This window comes from Balaenoptera ricei, chromosome 15 (genome assembly GCF_028023285.1).
Source record: "Balaenoptera ricei isolate mBalRic1 chromosome 15, mBalRic1.hap2, whole genome shotgun sequence".
Lineage (NCBI taxonomy): Eukaryota > Metazoa > Chordata > Mammalia > Artiodactyla > Balaenopteridae > Balaenoptera > Balaenoptera ricei.
Window position 1 is genome coordinate 79,276,985 of NC_082653.1, and position 22,456 is coordinate 79,299,440.

Sequence of the window (22,456 nt, forward strand, 5' to 3'; positions counted from 1 at the left end):
CAGACAGAAATGTACTTATACCCATCATCCATGAATGGGAACACTGCCGTCTCTACTTCCTCACTCCTTGCCCCCAAAAGGGCTCTTGCTAAAATGATTGACGGCCTCTGTGTTGCCCAACCCAGAAGGTATTTGCTCTCTTTTGGCAAATCCAACACAGATGACCACTCTCTCCTCCTCGAAGCCCTGTCCTTGGTGTCCGTGATGCCTCACTTTCTTGATTTCCCCTTTCTGGCCACTCCTCCCCCTCCTGGACTTGACCTCTAAACACGGGGCTCCTTGGCTTTCTGCATGGGTCCTCTTTCTGCTCTCTTTGCACCCCTAGGGGTGTCTCCTCTGCTCCTATGATCTAATTTTTGCATCCAATCCAGACACCTCTCCTGAACAGCAGACTTGTCTCTCTGCCTGCCTATGAGACATCTCCACTCACCCTTCAGACTCAACATATCCAAATGCAACCCATCATCTCCCCTCTTCAAACTTCCCCGCTCAGTGAGGGCGCTGCCCCTTCTCCCTGGCTGGCAGTTTGGGTATCTACCTGTCTCTGGCAGCTCTGTACTCCCCCCTCCTCCCCCTTGTCACGGTGACAGGTCTGGGTAACCCAGGCCTAAGCCAATGAGCACGTGGCATTTCTCTGCCATGGGGATTGGGTAAAGACTGGACATGTGACTCAATGGGGATCAATGAGAAACAGGGGAGGGCCCAGGGAATTCTAGGAAACTATCAGGCTTTCCTGAGAAAGCCTGTGGAAAAGTCAGCTCTCTCCCTGGATGGGATGTCTGGATCTGCTGTGGTCATTCTGCTAGCAAGCAGGAAGTTAGCCTGAGATGATTCTGACACGGTGGAAGGACACCAAGTTCATTCCCTGAGCTGCTGGATCCAGCTAATCCTGAAAGCCACCCTACTGCTGGATTTCCTGAGTTATGGCTAATTGTACTGTCCGAAGACAGCTGCACCAATCTTTCTCCCATCCCACATGCTCCTCTTATAGTGTAACATCGACACTCCCCATAGAGAATGGGGTCTATATTCCCTCCTCTTACACTTGGGTGGAACTTTGTAACTGCCTTGACCAATGCGCAGTATGGCAGAGGGGACACTGCACAACCTCTGAGGCTGGGTCATAAAAGGCAACATGGCTTCCACCTGGCGCTCTCTCTCAGGACACTCAGGAGCCCTGACCAACAAGCAGGAAATCCAGCTACCATGGAGTTGCTATGCCAGAAAGCCCACGTAGAGGGGTCACACAGAAACTGAGAAAGATGCTTGAGGGGCCCAGTGGTTCCAGCAGCAGCTCTTTCCCCAGCCCAGGCGTCAGACATGTGAGTGAGGATGCCGTCCAGATGACCCCAGCTTCATCCGCCTTCTGCCTGCAACCCCGGGACAGACCGTGGGTGCCAGCTGCCCAGCTCAGCTTGCTCCCAAAGTCCTGACTCGCTGACACCCTCAGAGATAATACATGATCATGGTTATTTTAGGCAACCACGTTTTAGGGTGATCTGTTGCGAAGTCATAGTAACTGAATCATCAGCCAATTAACCCCCTTAACGGTTGAAGCCAGTTTGTTTTTGTTACTTGAGACCAAAAAGCACCTTAACAGATACAGCTTGTTCTCCTCGAGGCAGGATGCAACTGGATGCCTCCACTCCTCCCGCCGCCCCTGTCAATTTGCGCCAGTGATTCTCCCTCTGAAGCACATCTCACTCCATCCAGTTTCCTGCAGCATCCCGGCCAGGGCCTGCCCAAGCCATCATCACTCTCGCCTAAATACTGCTCCAGCCTCTGGGCTGGTCTCCCAGTGTCCACTCCCACCCTCCCACAGCCACTCACTTTCCTCACAGCAGCCAGGAAGACACTTTAAAAGTGCAAAGCTGCTCCTTTTACTTCAATCCGCCCAAAACACAAACCCGATATCATGGTTCCCTCCAAGGCCCTGGCCCATTGGATCTGTCTTCTGGCCAGCTCGGCAGGGCCCTCCTCTCCCCCAGTGCCTGCCCTTATGCTTCGGCTTTTGGCTCCTTCTTATAGCTGTCTATCTACCTACATATATATACATACATATATGTATATATATATACACATATATATATTTTTTGGCTGCACCGTATGGTTTGCAGGATCTTAGTTCCCTGACCAGGGCCCACGGCAGTGAAAGCACCAAGTCCTAAGCGCTGGACCGCCAGGGAATTCCCTTGGCTCCTTCTTAAGACAAGCCTCAGGGCCTTTGCACACGCCATTACCTCAGCCAGAATGCCCTTCCTTCACACTCTGCTTGATTACCCATCGTTCAGTTCTTTCTTCCAAGAGCCCTTCCCTGGCTTCCAATCTAAGGAAAGCGATTTTCTCTAGAGCAGCCTGCTCTTCTCCTGCATAATCATGGGACAACGCCTCACTGTCACTGGATTCTGGGTAGAGCTGTTCAATGTCGGTCTCACGTCACTGGTCTGCAGGGTCCCCCAAGGGCAGGGACTGCGTGGGTTTTTGGTTTGTTTGTTTGTTTTTGGCATGTGGGATCTTAGCTCCCCGACCAGGGATCGAACCCACAGCCCCTGCCGTGGAAGCGCGGAGTCTTAACCACTGGACCGCCAGAGAAGTCCCCACGAGACTGCGTGTTTTCTTCACTGCCTTTTCCCCAGTGCCTGGCACACAGTAAGTGCTCAAGACATATCTGTATGCAGGTGAGTGGTCTTCCCAGAGGAGACCACGGCCAGAACTGGTATGCTCCTGCCTCTCCTCCCTCCCGCCAGGGTGTCCCGGGACTCACCGTATTTCTTATTGAACAGATCCTGGACTTGCTCCCTCAGCGTGTTGGCAATGTCGATCCGTGAGAGTCTGGCGTCATAATTTTCTGCAAAGTGAAAAACGGTTACGGATTTGGGCCGTTAAATGAAAAGGCACTTGGTGACTTTAAAGGAATATGATTTCCTAACTATGGGGAACTCCTTCTCAGGCAATTATCAGCTCCGTGGAGTGGGCCCCTTGGAGTCCTGCAGCACTAACTTCTTGACGGAGACGTGCGTCTTTTCCGGAAGGACGCACACTCTCGCGACAAGAGCGATGAGTTGGAAATTAACTGTTGACATTTGAAACCCACACCCGTGAGCCAGCCCTGGAGGTGAGAGACGCCATGAAGGGGAGTAGCTTCCTGCGTCACCAGCGGGTGGAGTGGGGCCTCGTCAGGGTCAGGCGGGAGGCAGGAGGCAGCGCAGGGACGTGAGCTCAGCGGACAGGGCAGCTCCGCGGAGGCAGGGAGCCGGCCTGGCAGCCCCCAGTGGTCACTCATCCACCCAGAGGCTAGCTCTTAAGGAGCCCGCGTGTCAGCACCTGCCACGAGACCCCTGGATGAGCCCCCGGCCTTGGGGAGATGAGAGCCTGGCACTCCCTTGTGGGAAGAGAGAGGTGGAGGAGGATGGAGGGAGGGGATGGGTCTCTGGCCGGTTGGACCCCAGTCTGCTAAGAGGGCTGAGTACGAGGAGTCACGGGGTGAGGTGAGAGCCGGAACTCCCCCATCATAGAAAGTTCCGGCTGCCCAGGAAGGAGTTGAGAGGCTGGGGTGTAAGCAGGTGCCCCTCTGGGATTTGGGCCCCATCTCCTCGGGCTCCTCCACCCACAGGGGCTGGCCCTTCCTGCCGCTGGTCTGGCTGACCCCACTTTCTCCTCAGGGTCACACTGACCACCCAGGGCCCACATGGGGAGCACCCACCCTAGGGGACTCACAGCCACACCCTAGAGCTGCCCCGACGTGCACGTGGACAGCTGCTGTCAGCCACTGCAGCCCCTACTGCTACTACACTTGATCTTAACCAAAAGGTAATACCAGCCTCCACTGTGGGGAGGGAGCCTCCCCCGTCAGACCCTGGCCCCTCTCTGCGTCTGTTTCTCACGTCCGGTCCTCTCCGCAGTCCTGCACTCAGGCTTCCCCATCTTCCACGCCTCTTCCTCCAAACTCACGTCCTCCCACCCCTCCTTGGCCCAACCAGAGCCCTGCTTCTCCGGAGAGCCCTCCCTGCCCTCCGTGACCTCCTCTCCTCGGATTTCAAAGCACTAAGAGCACGGCGGCCGGCTGCCTAATACGAAGCGGGCAGGTCAGCTGCTTCCCCAGAGGGACAGCGGGCCGGCTCCCACGCCCTGTACCCCTGAACCCCCAGCCACCTTGCGGAGCCTCTCACTGGAGCTGGCAAACTCCAGCCCTGCCTGGCTGCCCGCCCGCCTCGCTCAGGCCCCGGGGGGCCCTGAGGTTGGCGGCCAGCCCCTCCCACCCCTAGCCTGGCCCTCCAAACCCAAGCCAGGTCAAGGTCATGGCACTGGGACTGCGGACCCCATCCTGAGCTGCAACCTTACCTTGAAAGCCCTGTCTCTTCAGGCTCTCGTCCACAAGAGGGTCCCCGGAATCCCTCTCTGGGGGCGGGGGGGAGAGAAGCCAGGGTGAGCAGGCAGCTCCTGGGACCCGGGACAGAGGTGGTATCTGGTGGGGGCAAACCCAGCAGGGAGGGCAATGGGGGGATGCCAGGGTAGACAGGACCAGGACAGAGGAAGCAGGAGGAGGGGTGATGGCAGAAGCCTGGGACCCCTCCCACGCCCGGCCCGCGCCTCGGCCCGTGACCCTGCGCAGGGTACCTTGGCTGTCCGTGAGGGGCTCTTTGACTCCTTCGGTGAGCAGCTCAGGCCTGCAAGACACAAGTGGGGCTATCACCAAGGTCCCTCCAGGGCTCCCCGGTACTACCCAGCTCTCCCCCTGGGCCTCAGTCTGCACATCTGTGCAGTGGGCGCTCCTGGCTCTGGACAGTCAAGGTCTGGGGTTTCTGCCTCCCAGGCAGCTGTCCTGCTGACCCACGTGTGTGATCTGGGGGCTGCGCTGGGCTCTGAGGATCCAGCCAGGAGCGAAACCAGCCTGGTCCTGGCCCGGTGGAGCTGACGCCCTCACTCTCGGTTCCAGGATGCTGTGTAACTGCCACTGGCCAGGGTCAGAGCACGTGGTCTGGGCGCCTTCCTACGGAGCTGGTCTGAAGCGTAGACACAGTCTGGGACTGACTGTGGCAAGATCTTGGAGGTGTAGGGAAGGTCCAAGGTTTCTGGCTGACACCATTTCACTCTGGAGTCGGGGCCTCGGGGAACAGACCCAGCTTTACACTAATGTCTGTATCCCTGCAGACTCCACAGAGCCCGTCCTCACATTAGGTAACCCGCCGACATCCTTGAGGTAGGCACTGTTTTCCATCATCCCACTTGCAGGAAGAGGAGACTGAGGCATCGGAAAGGTGAGTAACATGCCCAAGACCACACAGCGAGAGGGGCAGAGTTCAAACTAGGTATCCCCTCCTCCTCGCCCGCAGCCTCTCCAGCTGAGGGACCCCTCCCACCCCAGGCCTGTTTTCTCATCTGAAATGGAATAATAACCCTGCCCTGGCTCAGAGGGGAACGGGCCTCATAAACCCATGCTTGAAGACACAACAGGACCGCAGAAAGCACTCTGGCCTGGGAGCTGGGAGCCCTGCTCAGTGCCTGTGGGGAAATCATTACATTTTCTGGGCCTCAGTTTCCCCATAAGAAGGCAGAGAGGAAGTGATGGGGGGTCTAAACGCAGTCTGAGGGCTTTTCCAGCTCTTGAAACTGTGATCCAAGGCAGGGCTGTGCCTCCTCGCTCCCTGGCCCTGTAAGCCCAGCTCTGTGTCAGGCACAGATGCCCGCTGCCAGGAGGGACACCAGATCCTCATCCACCTGATGGGGGGGCGGCGCCCTGAGAGTCTGGCCTTTGGCCTCACTCCCAGGCAGGGTCTCCTGTGTCACTGCTTGGACACCCCTGTGAGGAAAAGCTCAGCACCTCCCCGGGAAGCCTCACCCACAGACCCAACCTCACACTGAACCCTGGTCCAGCATCCCTTCCCTTCGGGAGATTTGAAGGAGTGATTCTGGTACCTGTTGCACCCACCATGCCCTGTCAGCCCTCCTCTGGCCAATGTGACCTCCCCAGTGCCCTCAGCCTGCCATTCAGCACAGACCCCCGCCACCCAGACAGGCCTGCTACGGCTGGACAAGGTTGCACCAAAAATGGGGCACTTAGAATCAGTGCTGTATAATGTAGCTTGTCTGGAGCTTGTCAAGCCACTGGTATCAGCCAGACCTCTTGACCTCCAGGGAGGGGAGGGGGGCTGGAGACAGTCCAATCACTTGGCCAGTAATCCAGTGAAGGCTAGCAATGAATTCCAGTAAAAGTGTGGACACTGGGGTCGGTGGAGCTGCCTGATTGGTGAACACACTAATGTGCTGGGAGGGTGATGGGCCCTGATTTCACAGGGAGAGGGGATGGAAGCCCCACGTCCAGTCCCTCCCAGACTTTGTCCTTTATGTCTCTTCATTTGGCTGGTCCTGATCTGCATCCTTTCTATAAAACTCTCATTGCAATACAGTGCTTTCCTGGGTCCTGTAAGTCGTGCTAGTTAATTATCACACTTGGGGAGGGGTCCTGGGAACCCCTGAATTTGCAGCCAGCTGCTCAGGAGTGTCGGTGGTCTAGGGACCTTTGAACTTGTAGCTGATGTTGGAAGTGGGGGTGGTCTTGCTGGGGACTGTGTCCTGAATCCGTGGGGTCTGCGAAGTCTGGGAGGTCGGCACCAGAACTGCCCTGCAGCACTGCAATCAGACAGACCTTCTGCCACTCCTCCCCTGGACCTCAGTCTCCCATCCGTGTGAATCCACCCATGGTTTTAAATTTCCCAAGGTTTTTTTTTTTTTTTTTTTTTTTAACTTCGGAGAATTTGATGATGAAAGCAAGGGACCCTATTCCCAGAAGAATGCACAAAAGAATATGAAAATTTTGGATACATGTTTGTTCAAGAATCTGGGTTAAGAATGTTTTTTGATCAAAGATTTAGAGAGTTTGATTTGATTCTGTGCCAACTCTCATCAACTGGCAGTTGCTGTCTGGAGGCTGTTTAGAAGGACATGGAATTCCGGTTTAGGTGGAAATCAATCCATCAGTGATATCTCCTCCAAGTGATGATTTCTCATATATATTTTTATAGGCTCACTGTATTTCAAAATAAGGTCTTTAAATGAGGACATTAGGGTGGGCCCTAATCCAATCTGACTAGTGTCCTCATAGGGAGCGGAGATTAGGTTACAGAGAGATACCAAGGATGTGTGGACAGACAGAAATGACCATGTGAAGACTTAGCAAGAAGGTGGTTGTCTGCAAGCCAAGGAGACAGACCTCAGGGGAAACGAACCCTGCTGACACCTTGACCCTGAACTTCCAGACTCCAGAACTGCGAGAAATAAATTTCTATTGTTTAAGCCACCCAGTCTGTAGTACTTTGTTATGGCTGCCCTGGCAAGCTAATATATATATATATATGTGTGTGTGTGTTTATATATATAAACACATACGAACGTACATACATAAGACACACATACACACACATACATTTATACTTTATTGAGATGTAATTCACTCTTTAAGGTACACGAATCAGTGGTTTATAGTATATTCACAAAGTTGTTTACGCAGCCATACTTCTAATTCCAGAACATTTACATCACCCCCAAAATACATATTTTTTAGAAGTAAGATTAATGAGAAGTGGCGATTTTTCACTAATTTTCCCAATAGTGTTTTTGGCTAATTTTTTAAATGAAGAACAAAATAAATATACTCAAGTGCTCAATCTCTCTTCTCCAATTATCCCTTAGAATCACCCCAACTGGTCCTTAATCCTAACACCCCAACTGTTCCACTGGACAAAGTTAATCACTCTTTCCTACTTGAATCATTTTCTTCACTTGGCATTCAGAAAACGAATTATCTAAAGAAATGAACTCCTGATACAGGCAACCACATGGATGAATCTCAAAAGCTGACTGAAAGAGCCAGACCCAATGAGATGCACAATGTATGATTCCATTTATATGACATTCTGGAAAAGGTAAAATGGCAAAAAAACTGATCAACTACCAGGTCGCAGGGTCTGGGGTAGCCAACAAGGGGGCACAAGGGAAGCTTGTGGGGTGATGGAACCGTTTTGTATCTTGATGGTAGTGATGTGACAGTGTGAGTTTGCCAAAAATCAAAGAGTTGTGCATTTTAAAAGGGTGAGTTTTACTGAATGCAAATTAAACTTCAATAAACCTGATACTAAAAAAAAAAAAAAACCCAAACCATCTTAATTGAGTACCTACACTGTGCCAGGTCTTTTGCTAAACCTTGACCTCCAGGGCCACCCCATGAATGGTACAGTATGCCCCATTTAACACCCTGAACAACCTACCCAAGGTCGGGGGAGTAACAGGAGGAGCTGGACTTAGACCCAGGAGCCTGTGAGTCACCCACGGGCTTCCAGTTCTCAGTTTGAGGGGATGGATGAGGCAAGCAGCCCCCATGTGCTATGTCCCTCCTGAATGCTGACAGGTTCCCACGTTTTGTCCCCACCCCGACTTCTCTCCTGAGTCTGAACCCCGTAATCCACCTGCCAACCCTCCCTGCACCTCAAACATAACACACAGCAGACTCACAACCCATATATCAGCAAATTCTACCAGCCTCATCTTCAAAACACTGTCTGACTCTGACAACTTTTCACCATCCCACCCCTACCTTTACCTAATCCAAGATGCCACCTTGTCCCCTGGGCCAGGAACAGCCTCTTCACTGGTCCCCGTTTCTGCCCCTGCCCATCCTCCTGAAAAACTTCCGGTGAGTTCTCGTTAAATTTGAAATAAAATCCCGACTCTTTAAACCAGTCTAAGACCCTGTATGATCCAGCTCCTGCTATCTCTTGGGCCTCGCCACTCACACTCTTCCCTCACTCCCCCTGCACCAGTCACAATGGCGCCTTGCTACACTTCAAACACACAAGGATGTCCCTGCCTCAGGGCCTTTGCACCTGCTGTTCCCGCTGCTTCAATGCTCTTCCATTGAAAATAATTTGCAAACCTTGCTTCATTAGGTCTCTGCTCCAAAGTCCCCTCCATAGACAGGTTCCTCCTGCCCCTCTTTCTTTGCCCCTTTAACCTGCATCATAGCATTTATCTCTACCTGATACTGTACTATGATTTAATTCCGTGAGGTCAGCCAACTCGAGGGCAGGACTCGGTGGCATTTGCTGCTGCATCACTCCTGGAACACGGTGGGCACTCAAGATGTATTTGTGGAAGGAAGGAACCACGTGTCCACTATTTGCATCTCCTGGAGCACCACCCTCTCTGCTTCTCCTGGAGCAAACCAGGCCCCACGAGAGAGCTCCCTGCTCCGCACCCCATCACCAGCCTGCCACTCGAGGTGTGAAGGACACTGTGAGTCTCCCAATTTGGGGGCCATCTACTCCCCCAGGGAGAACAAACCCTTAAGAGTCTCCTCTTTCTTGTCACTTCCAACCAAACCAAAAGTAAATTTATAAGACATCACGTTAATACGCAGAAGCAAAAACACACGAAACAGTTCACCCCAGGTCCTCCCTCATCTTTTAAAAATTCAGTAGCTGCCTCCATCTCCTCCAAAGGGACTTTATATCTGAGCTGGCACAAAGGCTGGATACACTGGAGCTCCCTGGGTCCTCGCTGACAAAAATTAGATGCCCGAGGAAACAGAAGGGACTCAAAATGCCAATGCCTGATTTTCCAGTCCTGGGGTCATGGGGCATTGTCCTCAGCCTGGATGCCCCCTGGCCCAGAGGATGCTCAGAATTATCCAGGAGATCAAGCTGGTGGGTGTACTCCCATTCTACAGCTGGGTAAACTGGGGGCTGTTCTCGTGGGACTGAGACGGCATTAGTCTGGTTGCTTAAGGTCCTTCAGGCCTGGGCTGGGCCTGGGCAACCTCGTGCCTGCTCAGCTGAGGCCAAACCTCATCGAATGCCCTATCTTCTTTAAAAACAAAGCCTTCCCCAGTCTGAAGAGGAAGATGGCTACTTGGCGCTGCTCCTGGGTACCGGGCAGGCCTGGAAGGGCTCCCGTGGACCCGGCCGGGCCTTACCTCTTGATGACGAACTGGATGCTGTTGCTGGCCTCCAGGATCTTCCGGAGCTTGGCGATCCCGAAGCAGTTGGGCCTGCGGAGGGAGATGCCTTCAGGCAGCCCCACCACAAACAGCTCCTCTGGGTACATCAGGAACTTGGAGTAGGGCACCTTGACAGGCTCCGAGATGCCAATGGCCTTGGCTGCAGAGATACGGCTGCTGTAGGGCCACCCAGATCCATGGGGCCACGGGCCTCAACTCCCACCTCCCACGTCTGCATGGGGGGGGCCGCAGGTGCTGGAGCCCTTTTGAAACTTAGCCCTTAGTTGAATCCTCCTGACTGAGGTAAGTACTGTTAGCCCCAGGCTGTGGGTAAGAGACCCAGAGCCCAGAGGGGACGTGACCTGTCTCAGGTCTCAGGGCCCCAGAGCTGGGGGATGTGAACCCAAGTAAGTGGGGCCCCCAGACCTACGCTCAGTTCGTGCCCTCATACCCTGGCAATGCAGGAGAAACTGCTGACGGCTGGTGAGACCTGGCATCGGCTCCACCCAAGTCCACTTGTCCCCGTGCTGCCCGAAAGGCCCTCCGGAGGGTCCCCCTGCCACCATAAATAACCCCAAACCCCTGCATGGCCCAACACCACGCCTTGGGCCCCAGACAGATCTGAGGCCCAGGCCAGGCACTGGCGCTCACTAGCTGTGGGGTCTAGGACAAGCCACATCACTTCCCCAGGCCTCATTCTCCTCATCTGTAAAATGGGCATGAGGACACGGGCGTTTTGTGAGATGGGATGGGAGAACTCATGTGAAGCACCTCGCCAGTGCCTGGCCAACCACAAGGGCTGAATGAAGAGTAGGCTTCTCCCTGCCTCCCTGTTCTCTTTCCTGGTCTTTCTGGTAGGAAAGATCTTGTTGTCCATCTGTCCTCCTGAGGACCCTGAACGAGGGTGTCTGTGGGGACACAGGGGCAGTGACAGCAGTCAGAGTGGCCTCTGCAAGCTGAGGCTGAGGCAGACTGTGAGTGAGTGTGAGCCTGTTGAAGGAGGAGGTGGGGACGCCGCGTTTCAGAGGGTGGGGTTCTCTGGCAGTGCCTCAGTCTCCCCGGGAGGGAGGTCTAGAGCTGAGGAAGGGGCAGGGTGGCAGCCCCTGCAGTGCCCCAGCCCTTTCCCAGTGGGTCCCAGACCCTCCGGTCCCTCCCTCCCCTGTCTCTGTTCAGGGAGCAGCTGGGATGGGGGGTCAGGCCCTCTGAAAACAGGGCAGCTGGAGGGAGGCCTGGATGCCCTCGACCCTACCCGGCTCCTCGCTCACCGTATCGCGTGTTGAAAAGCAGCTCCACCTGCTTCCGCAGAGGCCGGATCACGTCACCATGACTGTCTGAAAGGCAAAGAACAGTTTGGTGAGCCTCCCCAGTGGCAGCAGGACCCTGCTTCTCAGCTCATGTCCTAGGTCTGCTGGCACCAAGAATGACCCTGCGCTGGGACCTTGGAATGGGGAAGGGTGATGGTGGCAGGTAACCTACTTCCTCAGAAGTGGCACACCTGCAGACAGGTCCACAATTCTGAGACTCAAATACCTGCTTGTGAAATCGGATCTAGGGCATTACCAGGACTGAATGGAAGGTTTTGAGGCCTAAGAATGACCATGGGCCTTTCTGTGTGAATGTCACTCTAGACCAGCACCATAAGTGACTTAGCTAGCGCGTGAACTCTAAGCCTGCAAATTAAGTATGCCGCCACTAGGTGGCAGTGGATGTTGATTAAAACTTCAGAGTTCCTCCCCTGCCAGGCTGGGTTTGGGATTGGGAAAGTGATGCTCCTCTCCTCTGACACCCACTCATTCCGTTCCAGGGGTGGAAACAGACCCATCCTCACCTTGATCTCCCTGCCTGTCCTACTCCCACCCTCCGCAGGGTGGGAATGAGCAGTGTTCCTGAGATTGAACATGTCTATTGGACACAAAGCCAATTTTGTGCTTTCAGGCCTAAATTCGACTTGCTCAGGAAGACTCAGCCTTAAAACCTTTGTGGAAAGAGGCAGGGCGTATATAAAAACAAAATAAGAAAGGCTTACAATTTCCTTTACCAGAAAGAGCTGCTTCTACCTCTGACTGTGTACCTCTTAGTTCTACAAGACAGGTCCACAAACCTCCTCCCAACTCAGGCAGCCCACAGGACACCCACCCCCAAACCCGGTGTTGGGAAGAGACAAAAAGGAGATGCAGGACAGGGGAGGGGAGGAGACGTGGGGGGGCATGAAAAGTGGGGGGTGAACAGTGCCTCACCCTCCACAGGCCTCTCCTCAGGCCGCGGGTCCTCGCTGGGGCCTTTGTCTGAAAAAGAGGGTGCCAGACAGCCATGTTCATCATCTCCTGCACCACCAAAGTCAGGGCAGACAGGTGGGGAACGGCAGGCCCAGACTCTGGAGCATGGCATGGTGACTCCCAGATGGGATCAGGGACTCCAATTTTGCACAAGCACCTGCCCTCGCCTCCATGTGAGCTTCAGAGACCAGATATCCTGTGACATTTGGTAAACACCCCATGGAGACCAGCCCTGCACCAGCCTATCCTTCCATCTACTGCCTGCCAGGTTCTGTTCTAGGCATTGAGGACACATGGGAACAAGACAAAGCCTTGTCCTCCTCATGTGACGTCAGACATTACATACGATGCCAGATGGCGGTGATGCCGTAAAGAAAAACAGAGGGAATTCCTTGGTGGTCCAGTGGTTAGGGCTCCACGCTTCCACTGCAGGGGGCAGAGGTTCTATCCCCGGTCAGGGAACTACGATTCCACATGTCACGTGGCATGGCTGGATAAGGGGATGGAGGAAAGGCAGGTGGGGGCGTGGAGCCATCTAGGGTCATGTGGTCCCGGGGCGTCTGACAAGATGACACTGGCTCTGGACTGGGCCCAAGGGACCCAACCTTGTCCCCAGGTGCCCGTCCAACAGGCCGCAAGGTCGTGGTACAGTGAACAACAGGGGAGGTGAGGGCTCAAGCTGTACAGGGGAGGGGTGAGACTGGCCTTGGGGGGCCGATGGGGGGGTGCACCTGGGCTGGACCCAAGCGTCCAGGGAAAGCAGTGGGGTGGGAGAGGGACACAGGCAGGGAGGGGGGAACAGTGTGTGGGGGGAGGGTGGTGACAAACTCAGAGATGGCGGATTTCCGCAGGAGGATGAACTCCAAGTGCGGACAGTGGAAGTGGGGTGCAGGGGGCGGGGCACAGGCCGACCAGCGGGCTGCAGGGCCTCCATCAGCAGCAGCTCTTTGATGCCAAGAGCTGGAGGAAGGCGTGGGGACTTTCAACACTTGAAACAACCAGAAGGAAACTGCGACTTAGGAAGTTTGCCGTGTGTTTGCCAGGTGCTTTCCCAGGCAGGGCTAACCCTTAAACAGCCCTTCTCAGCCCCTGACACGAGGCTGAGCTGGTGAGGGGTGGAGCAGTCGGACCCCGGGTCTGCTCTTGGCCAGCTGGTGGAGAGGACGCTCGGTGATGAGGAATGCAGGGATGGTCCAGACGGGATCGTGAGTGGGAAGGAAAGAGGCTGATCCTGGGAGAGCTGCCCACGGTCAAGGCCCACTCACGGACGGAGGGAAGGGGAGCCTGCATCTGGGATTGCCAGACAAGCCTAAGCCTTGGGGCTCAGCCCGGAAGGTTCTGGAAGGTTTCATCTATGCTCAGCCTCTGACTTAAAAAGGGCCAGGCCTGAGTTTTCGGCCTAAATCTTCCTCATGGCAATAGGTACACTATGGGCAGGTAGATGCTGGGCCCACCTGACTCTGCCTGGAGGCTTTTTTCTGGCTGTGGGAGCAGACCAGCAAGGTACAAGGGCTGGGATCAATGCCTGGAAACAGCTCTCAGCCAGTGACGGAGGGCAGATCACCAGCCCAGCTCCCAGCTTCCTCAGCTGCGTTAACTCAGGCGTGCGACTTACGTGGGCTCCTGTGGTCCCGCAGCTCAGCTGCCCACAGGGGTGACCGGCCTGACGGCACTGCTGTCCTGTCCAGTCCCCCTTCGTACCTGGACTGCCCTTCCCGGACTCTCCTCCCAAATGAACGAAGGCCCCTGTCTCAGGGGAAGCCCCTGGGGGATCCCAATCTCATCAACATCATCTTTGCCGTTTCTAGACAGAGAGGGGCAGACAGGAGGAGAGGAGTCCGGTGGGGACAGAGGGACAAGCAGTGCTGCCAGGGAGGGTTCCCTGAATCAGGGAGCTGGATCTGTCTCAGGGCGGAGGGAGATGCCCAGATGTCACAGCGGCAGCACCGATCAAGTTCACGAACTGGCTTGAGAGGAACAAGAGGGGAGACCAGGAAGTCTGTCCCCGCTCTGAGCTGTCCGTGTGTGCAGGGCCACCCCCAGGCGGTAGCAGCAATCTGAGAGCCAAGCAGGAGATGACCGGACCCAGACACCCACAGGGAACCAGCTCAGCTCTGTGGCTCTACTAAGCAGAGGTCACTAAGGAGGGGCTTCTGCCAGCCTTTGTTATAGGACCCTGAAAACAGAAGGAAGCGGGGCCAGGTCCTCTCCTGGGGGGCGGGGGGCTCTTTCAAAGGCAGCAGGAGATGATGGCCTGTGTACTTTGGGGGCCCTAATTCCAAACGTGAGAAAGTTGCCTGCTTTTCCCCCCGCCCCCTGGCATGGGGGCTGGGCTACTTACCCTGAACAAACCCGTCCATGTGCTCAATGCCTCCCCATTTTCAACCTTGGTAAACGATCGAGGGCATGACCAGAGATGCCCAAGGCACCAGGTGAGCAAATGAGGGATGATTTGTACAATACAGTAACACCACCAGTTGGGAGAAGCCTTTCCAATAGAAATGGCACCATGCTGGTCCACGGCCCCCCAATCCCAGGGGCCTCCAGATCGGGACCCCCTTGGTCTTCCTCTTTTTTTTTTAACTTATTAAATTTATTTATTTTTGGCTGCGTTGGGTCTTTGTTGCTGTGCTCGGGCTTTCTCTAGTTGCGGTGAGCGGGGGCTACTCTTCGTTGCGGTGCGCGGGCTTCTCATCGCGGTGGCTTCTCTTGTCGCGGAGCATGGGCTCTAGGCGCGCGGGCTTCAGTAGTTGTGGTTTGAGGGTTTAGTTGCTCCACGGCATGTGGGATCTTCCCGGACCGGGGATAAAACCCATGTCCCCTACACTGGCAGACGGATTCTTAACCACTGCACCTCCAGGGAAATCCCCCTCGGTCTTCTTAATACTGCTGTGAATGCAGCCAGGTGACCTGCGACCTCGTAAAGACCAGGCCACACTGTCAGCTCATTCTGAGCCTTTGGTCCACTACACTCCCCACACAGTCACCGGATTGCTTCCAATTCCACTCACGCCCAGTCCGTGCCTGACAATATTCTTTCTTCATTACCAAGGTATTAAAAGCACATCGCAACTGATTTAGGGAGTGACAAAGATAAATCACTTAACCTAACATAGCTACTTTTTTGATATTTCCCCCCCCCAAAACAGTGATTATGTTTTCAACACAGTTGTACACACCATCAGTTTTGCGTCTTCTACAGTCTCCCTTGTTGCCTATTTTTAGTGCCTGCCTAATAGTCCATCAGGAGGATACCATTAACAGTTCCCTGACAGCTGGACCAGCTTGTTGCAATTTTTCATGGTCATCATTAACGTTGGCACGAACATCTCTGTGCAGAAAACATTGTTCACATTTCAGACAATTTCCTCGGACCCGGTTCCTGCTGGACGTATGGGGGAGGGGGTGGTGGTGCTCATTTTTATGGCTCTTCAAGCTGACAAATTTCTCTAAAAAGCAATTTGCCCATTTGCGTTCTTACCAGCACCAGGTCTGTGCCCGTTTCCCCATGTGCTCAGCAAAAGTTCTGTTGAGTTAAAAGGTGCAAGAGATGCCCCTTTGTTCAAGCCCTTGTTTCTCTGTGGCTGCATGTGTTTGTTTACTGTCTCTCTCTTCTTCTGTGGCAGGTACTGGGATGTACTTACTACTCAGATCCCCTTCAAGGAAGAGCTTGTTGGCCTAGCAGCGGGGAGTGTGGTCAGCGGGCAGCTGCCCCTTCAAGGACTGCCCTTCCAGGGTGGCCCGCATCTCGTGACTGATTGAGGTGGAGGTATAAAGGCCAGGATATCCAGTGCAACGGGGAGCAACTCTAAGGGGCCTTTCTGGCTCCGAGCTCCCCGTGGGGTTGGAAGACGTGTTGCTGCAGCCAGATCATGGCTTGCCTTCTCCCTCGTCCCCCTTGTGCTTCGGTCCCCTCCCTTACATAGGTGTTGATCCCAAGGGCAGCCCCTAATAAACACCCCACACATTAAACTCCATCTCAGAGACTGGGCCCCAGGGAACACAACCCATGACACCCGTCCTGGGGCTGTGAATTTTTCTTGTGTGTTTCAGCCCAGTGTTCTGGTCTGTCAAGGCCATGGGGAACATCATTCTTGGATGGACTGACCATTCCTCCCCAAGGATCTGCAAATTGCATAATCTTGCTGCCTAAGGTCCCTTTATCCAACTAACTGACAAATGTTTGAGGAAGGACCAAGCCCTGCAGGACAACAGGGGAAACCTTCCCCATGTGGAGGCTGGGGTCCCCCTGCAGCCCTCCCTTTTTTTTTGCTTGAAATTCAAATAACTTTTATTTAAATTGAAAACAATACTTAAAACTGCATTTAGAGTCAAAACCCTTTTGTTTATAAAGATCATGAGGAGCTTCCGCAGCTGGCCCAGGGTCATCTGGAGATCTTGATGTCGTATGAGCCAACTCAGTCCTGTGGATGACCCCACACTGGGTCCCCTCTGATGACTCACAGTCGCCCATGTAGAAATCTCTTCCAGAACTGTGCCTGGGACTAACGCACGGTCCACCTGTTTGCAATTTGGGCAAAACCTCATCTCCAAGTCTATCTCTGTTGTCAGCTGTGACTTCTCACGTCCTATGGACGTCTTAGGTATTATCCGTAGATCACACTCATCCACAGCTGCTCTGGGGACCCTTTATATCTCCTTATTGAACTGGACTCCCAGGTCCTCCTCACTCTTTCCTGTTTCCAGACCATTCTCCCTGACAGAGAAGACGGAAGCAGACGAAGAGCAGAGATATTCTGCCTTTATTCTGTCACCAATTAACGCGGCACCACCCATCTGGGCCTGTAGGAAACCTTCTTATTTATTTTTCCAGTCACTTGTTTATTTTTGGTAGGGGAAAAGTTAAAAAGTGCAGTAAAGCATACAGAATATTATAACAAACACTCATGGACCTATCAGCCGGAATGAATACACATTAGCATTTTGTCATATTTGCACACGATTTTTTAAAATAAAACATTAGCAATACTATTTTTACATCTCCAAATTTATAGAAGTGCTATATTGTCTATATCCTTCTGCACTTGCTTTTCACATTGAACATTATGAGATTTCTTCACACTGTTCATTTAAATACACCTACTATGCTTTTGCACAGTATCCTTAAGAAATACCCACCCCTCTCCCCACCTAATCAAGCCCACACCAGACATCACAGGCAAGGGAAACAAATTCCAGCCATCTTCCTAAAGTTTCCTGCCCTGGCCCTGCATCCCTTTATACAGAGCCTTCCAAACTCAAATCATCTAAGTACTAATATTGTTTTCTGCCATATCCGCAAACCTTCTATAATTTACATACTATTTGTCTTTATAATGATTCACTTAAAAAAATTTTTTTTTTATTTTTTGGCTGTGCCACACGGCACACGGGATCTTAGTTCCCCAACCAGGGATCGAACCTGCACCCCCTGCAGTGGAAGCGCAGTGTCTTAACAACTGGACCGCCAGGGAAGTCCTATAATGATTCACTTTTTAAAAACATTAACTATGTGTAATAATTCTTACTTATTATCAATAATAACATCTGTTGAGAATGGTTGGAGCTGAGAGTTGGGCATGTGAGATTCATTAAGCTATTCTTTTCAACTTTGGGTGGTTTTGAACGTTTCCAAAATAAACTTTAAAAAACAAAACCCACAGAACCCTACCCTCTCCCTGCTGCTATCCACCTGCCCAACCATTCCTCTTGCCTAAATTATCGTCAGAGTCTGTTTCTGTCTTTGTCCCCAGATCTTCTGCAGTCTGTTCTCAGCTCCACGGTCAGAGTAAACACTGTTAAAATGTACTCCATTAGCGCCAACCCCCGCACTGGTTCCTGTCTCTTCAGAGTTAAGTCTCCAGTCCTTCCTTTGATGTACACAACCCTGCATAACTCACCCACCACCTCCCTTTCCCCACCTCACTCTGTTCCAGCCACCCGGCCTCCTTGCTGTTGCTCAGACATGCTGGGCATAGCGCACCTCAGGGCCTTTGCCCATGCTGCTCCCTCTGCCTGGAAAGTTCTGTCCTGATATCCACACGGCTCCTGCCCGCACCTCCTTCAGGTCTTTGCTCCAATGTCATTTTCTCAGTGAGGTCCTCTCTGACCACTCAAATCCTGTAATAACCACCCCCTCCTGCCCCTAATACTTCCCCTCCTGGCTTTGTGTCTCCCTATAGCACTTACCACCATCTGACTTTCTATTTTTCTTTTTCCTTTTTTTTGGGGCCACACTGCACAGCTTGCAGGATCTTAGTTCTCTGACCAGGGATCAAACCCGGGCTCCTGGAAGTGAAAGCCTGGAATCCTAACCACTGGACTGCCAGGGAATTCCCTCATTTTTCTTATTGATTTGCTTACTACCTGTCTCCCTGCACTGGGATGTCAGCCCACAAGGGCGGGGACTTTGTTCTGTTGGGTTCACTGCTCTGTCCCCAGCACCTTGCACAGGACCTTGTAGGTGCTCAGTAAATAGTTACTGAATAAACAAACAAATTTATCCAAATGGGAGCTCCTGGGAAAGACATAGTAACCAGACTTAATATTAACTCAAGGCCTATTTCAAGTTTTCAGAAAGGAACCTGGCCTGGATCGGGGAGCCAGGCATATACTGAGTTTCTCCTAAGGGGGACAGTCAATACCAAGAAAAGTCTAGAGGCTTCCTGGCCCACCCCTCTCCCTGTTACATCCCAGGGAGGTGGGTCCCCAGCCCATTTCTTACCAGTCAGCATCTCCATCCCGTAACCGGAATCTTCCGAGGGCACATGTCCAGGCATCGAGTCTGTCATTTCCTCAGAGGCTGGGGAAGGGTCTGGAGGCAAAACTCCAAATGACAACAGCATCTTCTGTCTGTCCCACCCCGTCACGGTCCCTCAGGGACCTCCCAGCCCAGCACGCCCACAGAGCAGGACCCTTACGGAAGCTGCACCCTGGACTCTGGGAGGGTAGCTGTGCCAGAGGACAGCGGGGACCCAAGGGGCCTGGAGCCTGTGGTTACCCCATACTGAGCCTCCAGATGACAAGTACATGCCCCTCTTCACAGATGTGGAAACTGACGCTCAGAGGGATCCAGGTCTGGAGGCAAACTCAGATCCTCTTACTCCAATGACCTTTTCTTCTCGCCCGCAGCCTCTCAAATCCCAGGGAAGCCAGGCCAGAGAGGTGAAGGCTGCGGGGACCTTTAGGAAGGTCGGAGCTGAGACCTGACCCCCAGCCCAGAGGGCAGATGTGGCTACAGAAAGCACACGCAATGCTGCACCCTTTCACAATCAGACCAGAGAAACAGTGGCCTGGCGACCCCTTCTTGGCCGGCGCAGGTGCTCGGGAGACAGAACAGGACAGCCCGGGAGGGGACACGGTGGTGTTCAATCCCTGTACCTTCAGGCGGGGGTGGCAGGATCAGGCCTTACCTGGGACAGTGACCTGAATGATATCTAGATCCTCTGGCTCGATTTTGATGGGTCTCAGCCCACCCAGCTCCCCGGAGGTTCCTGTGAGGGGGAAACGAGGGATCTGGTCAAGTGTGGGCGTGAGCTTGGCCGGGCAGGGGAGTCATTCCTGAACATTCTCCTGTCTGTGACTTGTTAGTAGTGCCAGGAAAAGTCACGTCAGCCCTGGTGTCTGAGCTATAGGTAGATACAACGTATAGACCTGGCAACTGAGGCCTGCATCGCCAGGGATGTGGAGGCAGAGGTGATACCCGAATCCAGGTCTCCCACAAAGCCACCCACATCCCACCTGCCCCTCCCGGCCCCCAGCAAGCTCCCAGCATGCTCTGCGGCCTGGGGGAGGGTCAGGGGACAGGGGTGGACAGAGGACATTCATGAATACCCAGGCTCATGGTCTGAGCCGGCCTCCTCCCCAGAGCTGCTGAGTGGGGCTGGTGGACGCCCTCCCACCCCAGACACATGCAGTGGGGTCCAGCTCCTCACCTGGCCCACAGTCTTCAGAGAGACTGCTTTTGTCCGACCTGTGGGAAGGAAGCCGAGAAATGACATGGCATCAGCCCGAGCTTTCCCCCTCCAAGCAGTCAGGGGCCCACGGCGGCTGCCAATTCAAGATGTACCCCTGACCACATCTGCTCCCATCCCACCAGGATCCACGCCCCACCTCCCCACGCCAGCAAGGTTCCCAGTGTCCCACCTCCTGGACAACAGTCTCCTGGCCGCCCCACCCGAGCTCCTGCTCCCTATCCTGGGGTGACGTTCTGGGCGTCCACCTTGCCCACCAGCTGGGAGCTCCTGAGGCCTGGGTCTGGCCAGTCTAGGAGCCCCACCACTTAGTGCAGTGAGGGTTTGATCAGTGCTTGTCGGGGGGACTAAGAGCTGTAGGGACCACCCGCCTGGAGAGGGTTCAGGAGTCTGGGGAGGGGCTTGGGGAGTGAAGCTGGGCAGGACCCTGGGATGGAGGATTCGGTTCATTCATAGAACACTGTCGGGGAGGCCTGGGCTGGACGTGGGGATTCCGGGAGAGATGGCCCATCCCTGGCCTGGGTGGGGGGCACTGGTGAATGGCAACCAGGCCGTGAGCTGAGTGCGAGGCCTTGTGGACATGCACGGCAGATTCCTGACCTAGTCTGGGTGCCAGGGAAGGCTTTTGAGACTAGATAACGTATGGCTAGATCCCAAGGGGTGACAAGAGTCCTCCAGGTGGAAGAAAATTGGCGAAATCTCTGTTCTCCTTCTGGGTCCCTTTAGATTCTCCCTGGCCCACAGTGGGGTGAGGTGCACAGGTGCCTGTGCGGGGTGTCCAGGTGGAGTGAGACGCTGGGCCCAGCATCCTCCGGCCAGCCCTAGGCCTTGCTCCTCCCTGCAGAGCTGGGGTAGAGCCGGGGTGTGGCCTTACCGAGCAGTCCCAGCCAGGTCCAGGACGGCAGCACGGGAGACCTCCGCAGAGATGTCCTCGGGCGGGCTGGCTGGCTCCAGCTTTGTGGGGTCTTTGGTAAACTTGTTCCCTGGGGGCAGAGCCGGGGAGGGGCAGGGCGGTCAGGGCGAAGGCTCTCCAGCCTCCTCTGCCTGTGGGGCACCCAGCAGGGGCCTCTGGGGGAAGCTCCTCGGGGCACCCCTCAGGTGTGGTCTAGCCTCTGTCCCTCCTTCTTGTGGCCTCCATGTCCAGCCAAGCCAGGAAGGGGTCCAGGGAGAGATGCCTCCCCTGGGATGAGGAATAAGGATGCCGGGGATCTCAGAGGATTGGGCAGGAGGAAGAAGCCAGAAACGGCTGTCCTGACCTCAGGACACGGGCTATGCTACTGGGGCTGAGGGAGCCCTTGGGAAAGGGACCGAGTCTCTCCCAAGGCTGTACCATGGGACCATTCTCTCATTTAGTTATCCCAGGAACCCAGAGGATGGTGCTCTTATCTTTTCACAGATGTGGAAACTGAGGCCCATATGACCGTGCCCAAGGTCCCAAAGCTGGGGGGAGGTAGGGCCGGTACTGGGACTCAGATATGTTGCACCCCAAGATCCGTGCTCCCTTTGCTGCACCTGGCAGAGCCCATCTCTTCCTCCTGAGAGGCAGGCCACCTACTGGTCATGGCCTGGGCACTTCGGTTTGCATCTAGACCCCAGTGCTCACTAGCTAGACTTTAGGGAAAAAACCAGAACCCGCTTTATAGGACTGTTGAAAACTAAATTAAATTAAAATTAAATACGCTAACAGCTTAGGAGAGTAGCCATCACATGTTAGTATTCAGCAAACGTCAGCTTTATTATTCCCCATCCAGGGCTTCCCATGTCTGGAGGGGATGTCCTGACAGCCTGTCTGCACCTGGGAGCTGGGGGCCCCGGATACAGAAGCCACACCCAGGCTCCCTCGGGTCCGGTGTGGTGGCAGCTCAAGCACTCTTGGGGGCATCAGCTTGGTGGCTTCAGAACAGACTAGACGGTACCCACACATACCTGTGAAAATTCGCTCATCGAACATCCTGGGGAGAGAGGAGAGATGGGCATGAGAGGGGAGCCGGCCTCCAGGTCCCCTCAGTGATGGTCACTCGAGTCCCACGTGCATGGCCACAGACCTGGGCACCGGGCTGGCCTCACATGGGGGCAGGAGAGGGCACGGTCCAGAATAGCCAGATACCCCCAAACAACCAGACATCCCAAACCATTTCTCCACGGCCAGGGGAGGCACTGGCCAGCCCCTGTGGGGGTCCCGGAGGGTCCAACCTATTCATCTCGACAACCCAGGT

At 54.3% G+C, this 22,456-nt stretch overlaps 1 protein-coding gene across 4 annotated transcripts in view; it reads right to left on the reverse strand.

Moving 5' to 3' along the window:
- The window catches only part of GTF2IRD1 (GTF2I repeat domain containing 1), a 113,290-nt gene that overhangs the window by 33,236 nt on the left and 57,598 nt on the right, over nucleotides 1–22,456 (reverse strand). For 2 of the 4 annotated variants that reach the window (XM_059896399.1, XM_059896402.1), the window contains 11 exons: nucleotides 22,167–22,192; nucleotides 21,115–21,223; nucleotides 20,202–20,239; nucleotides 19,680–19,760; nucleotides 18,992–19,081; nucleotides 12,229–12,276; nucleotides 11,257–11,322; nucleotides 9,968–10,151; nucleotides 4,618–4,667; nucleotides 4,342–4,398; nucleotides 2,765–2,848 (listed from right to left, as the gene is read on the reverse strand). In XM_059896399.1, the coding sequence (XP_059752382.1) occupies nucleotides 2,765–2,848; nucleotides 4,342–4,398; nucleotides 4,618–4,667; nucleotides 9,968–10,151; nucleotides 11,257–11,322; nucleotides 12,229–12,276; nucleotides 18,992–19,081; nucleotides 19,680–19,760; nucleotides 20,202–20,239; nucleotides 21,115–21,223; nucleotides 22,167–22,192 (833 nt within the window). The remainder of the gene's footprint in view (nucleotides 1–2,764; nucleotides 2,849–4,341; nucleotides 4,399–4,617; nucleotides 4,668–9,967; nucleotides 10,152–11,256; nucleotides 11,323–12,228; nucleotides 12,277–18,991; nucleotides 19,082–19,679; nucleotides 19,761–20,201; nucleotides 20,240–21,114; nucleotides 21,224–22,166; nucleotides 22,193–22,456) is intronic. The other 2 variants (XM_059896401.1, XM_059896400.1) reach the window with 2 other exon arrangements.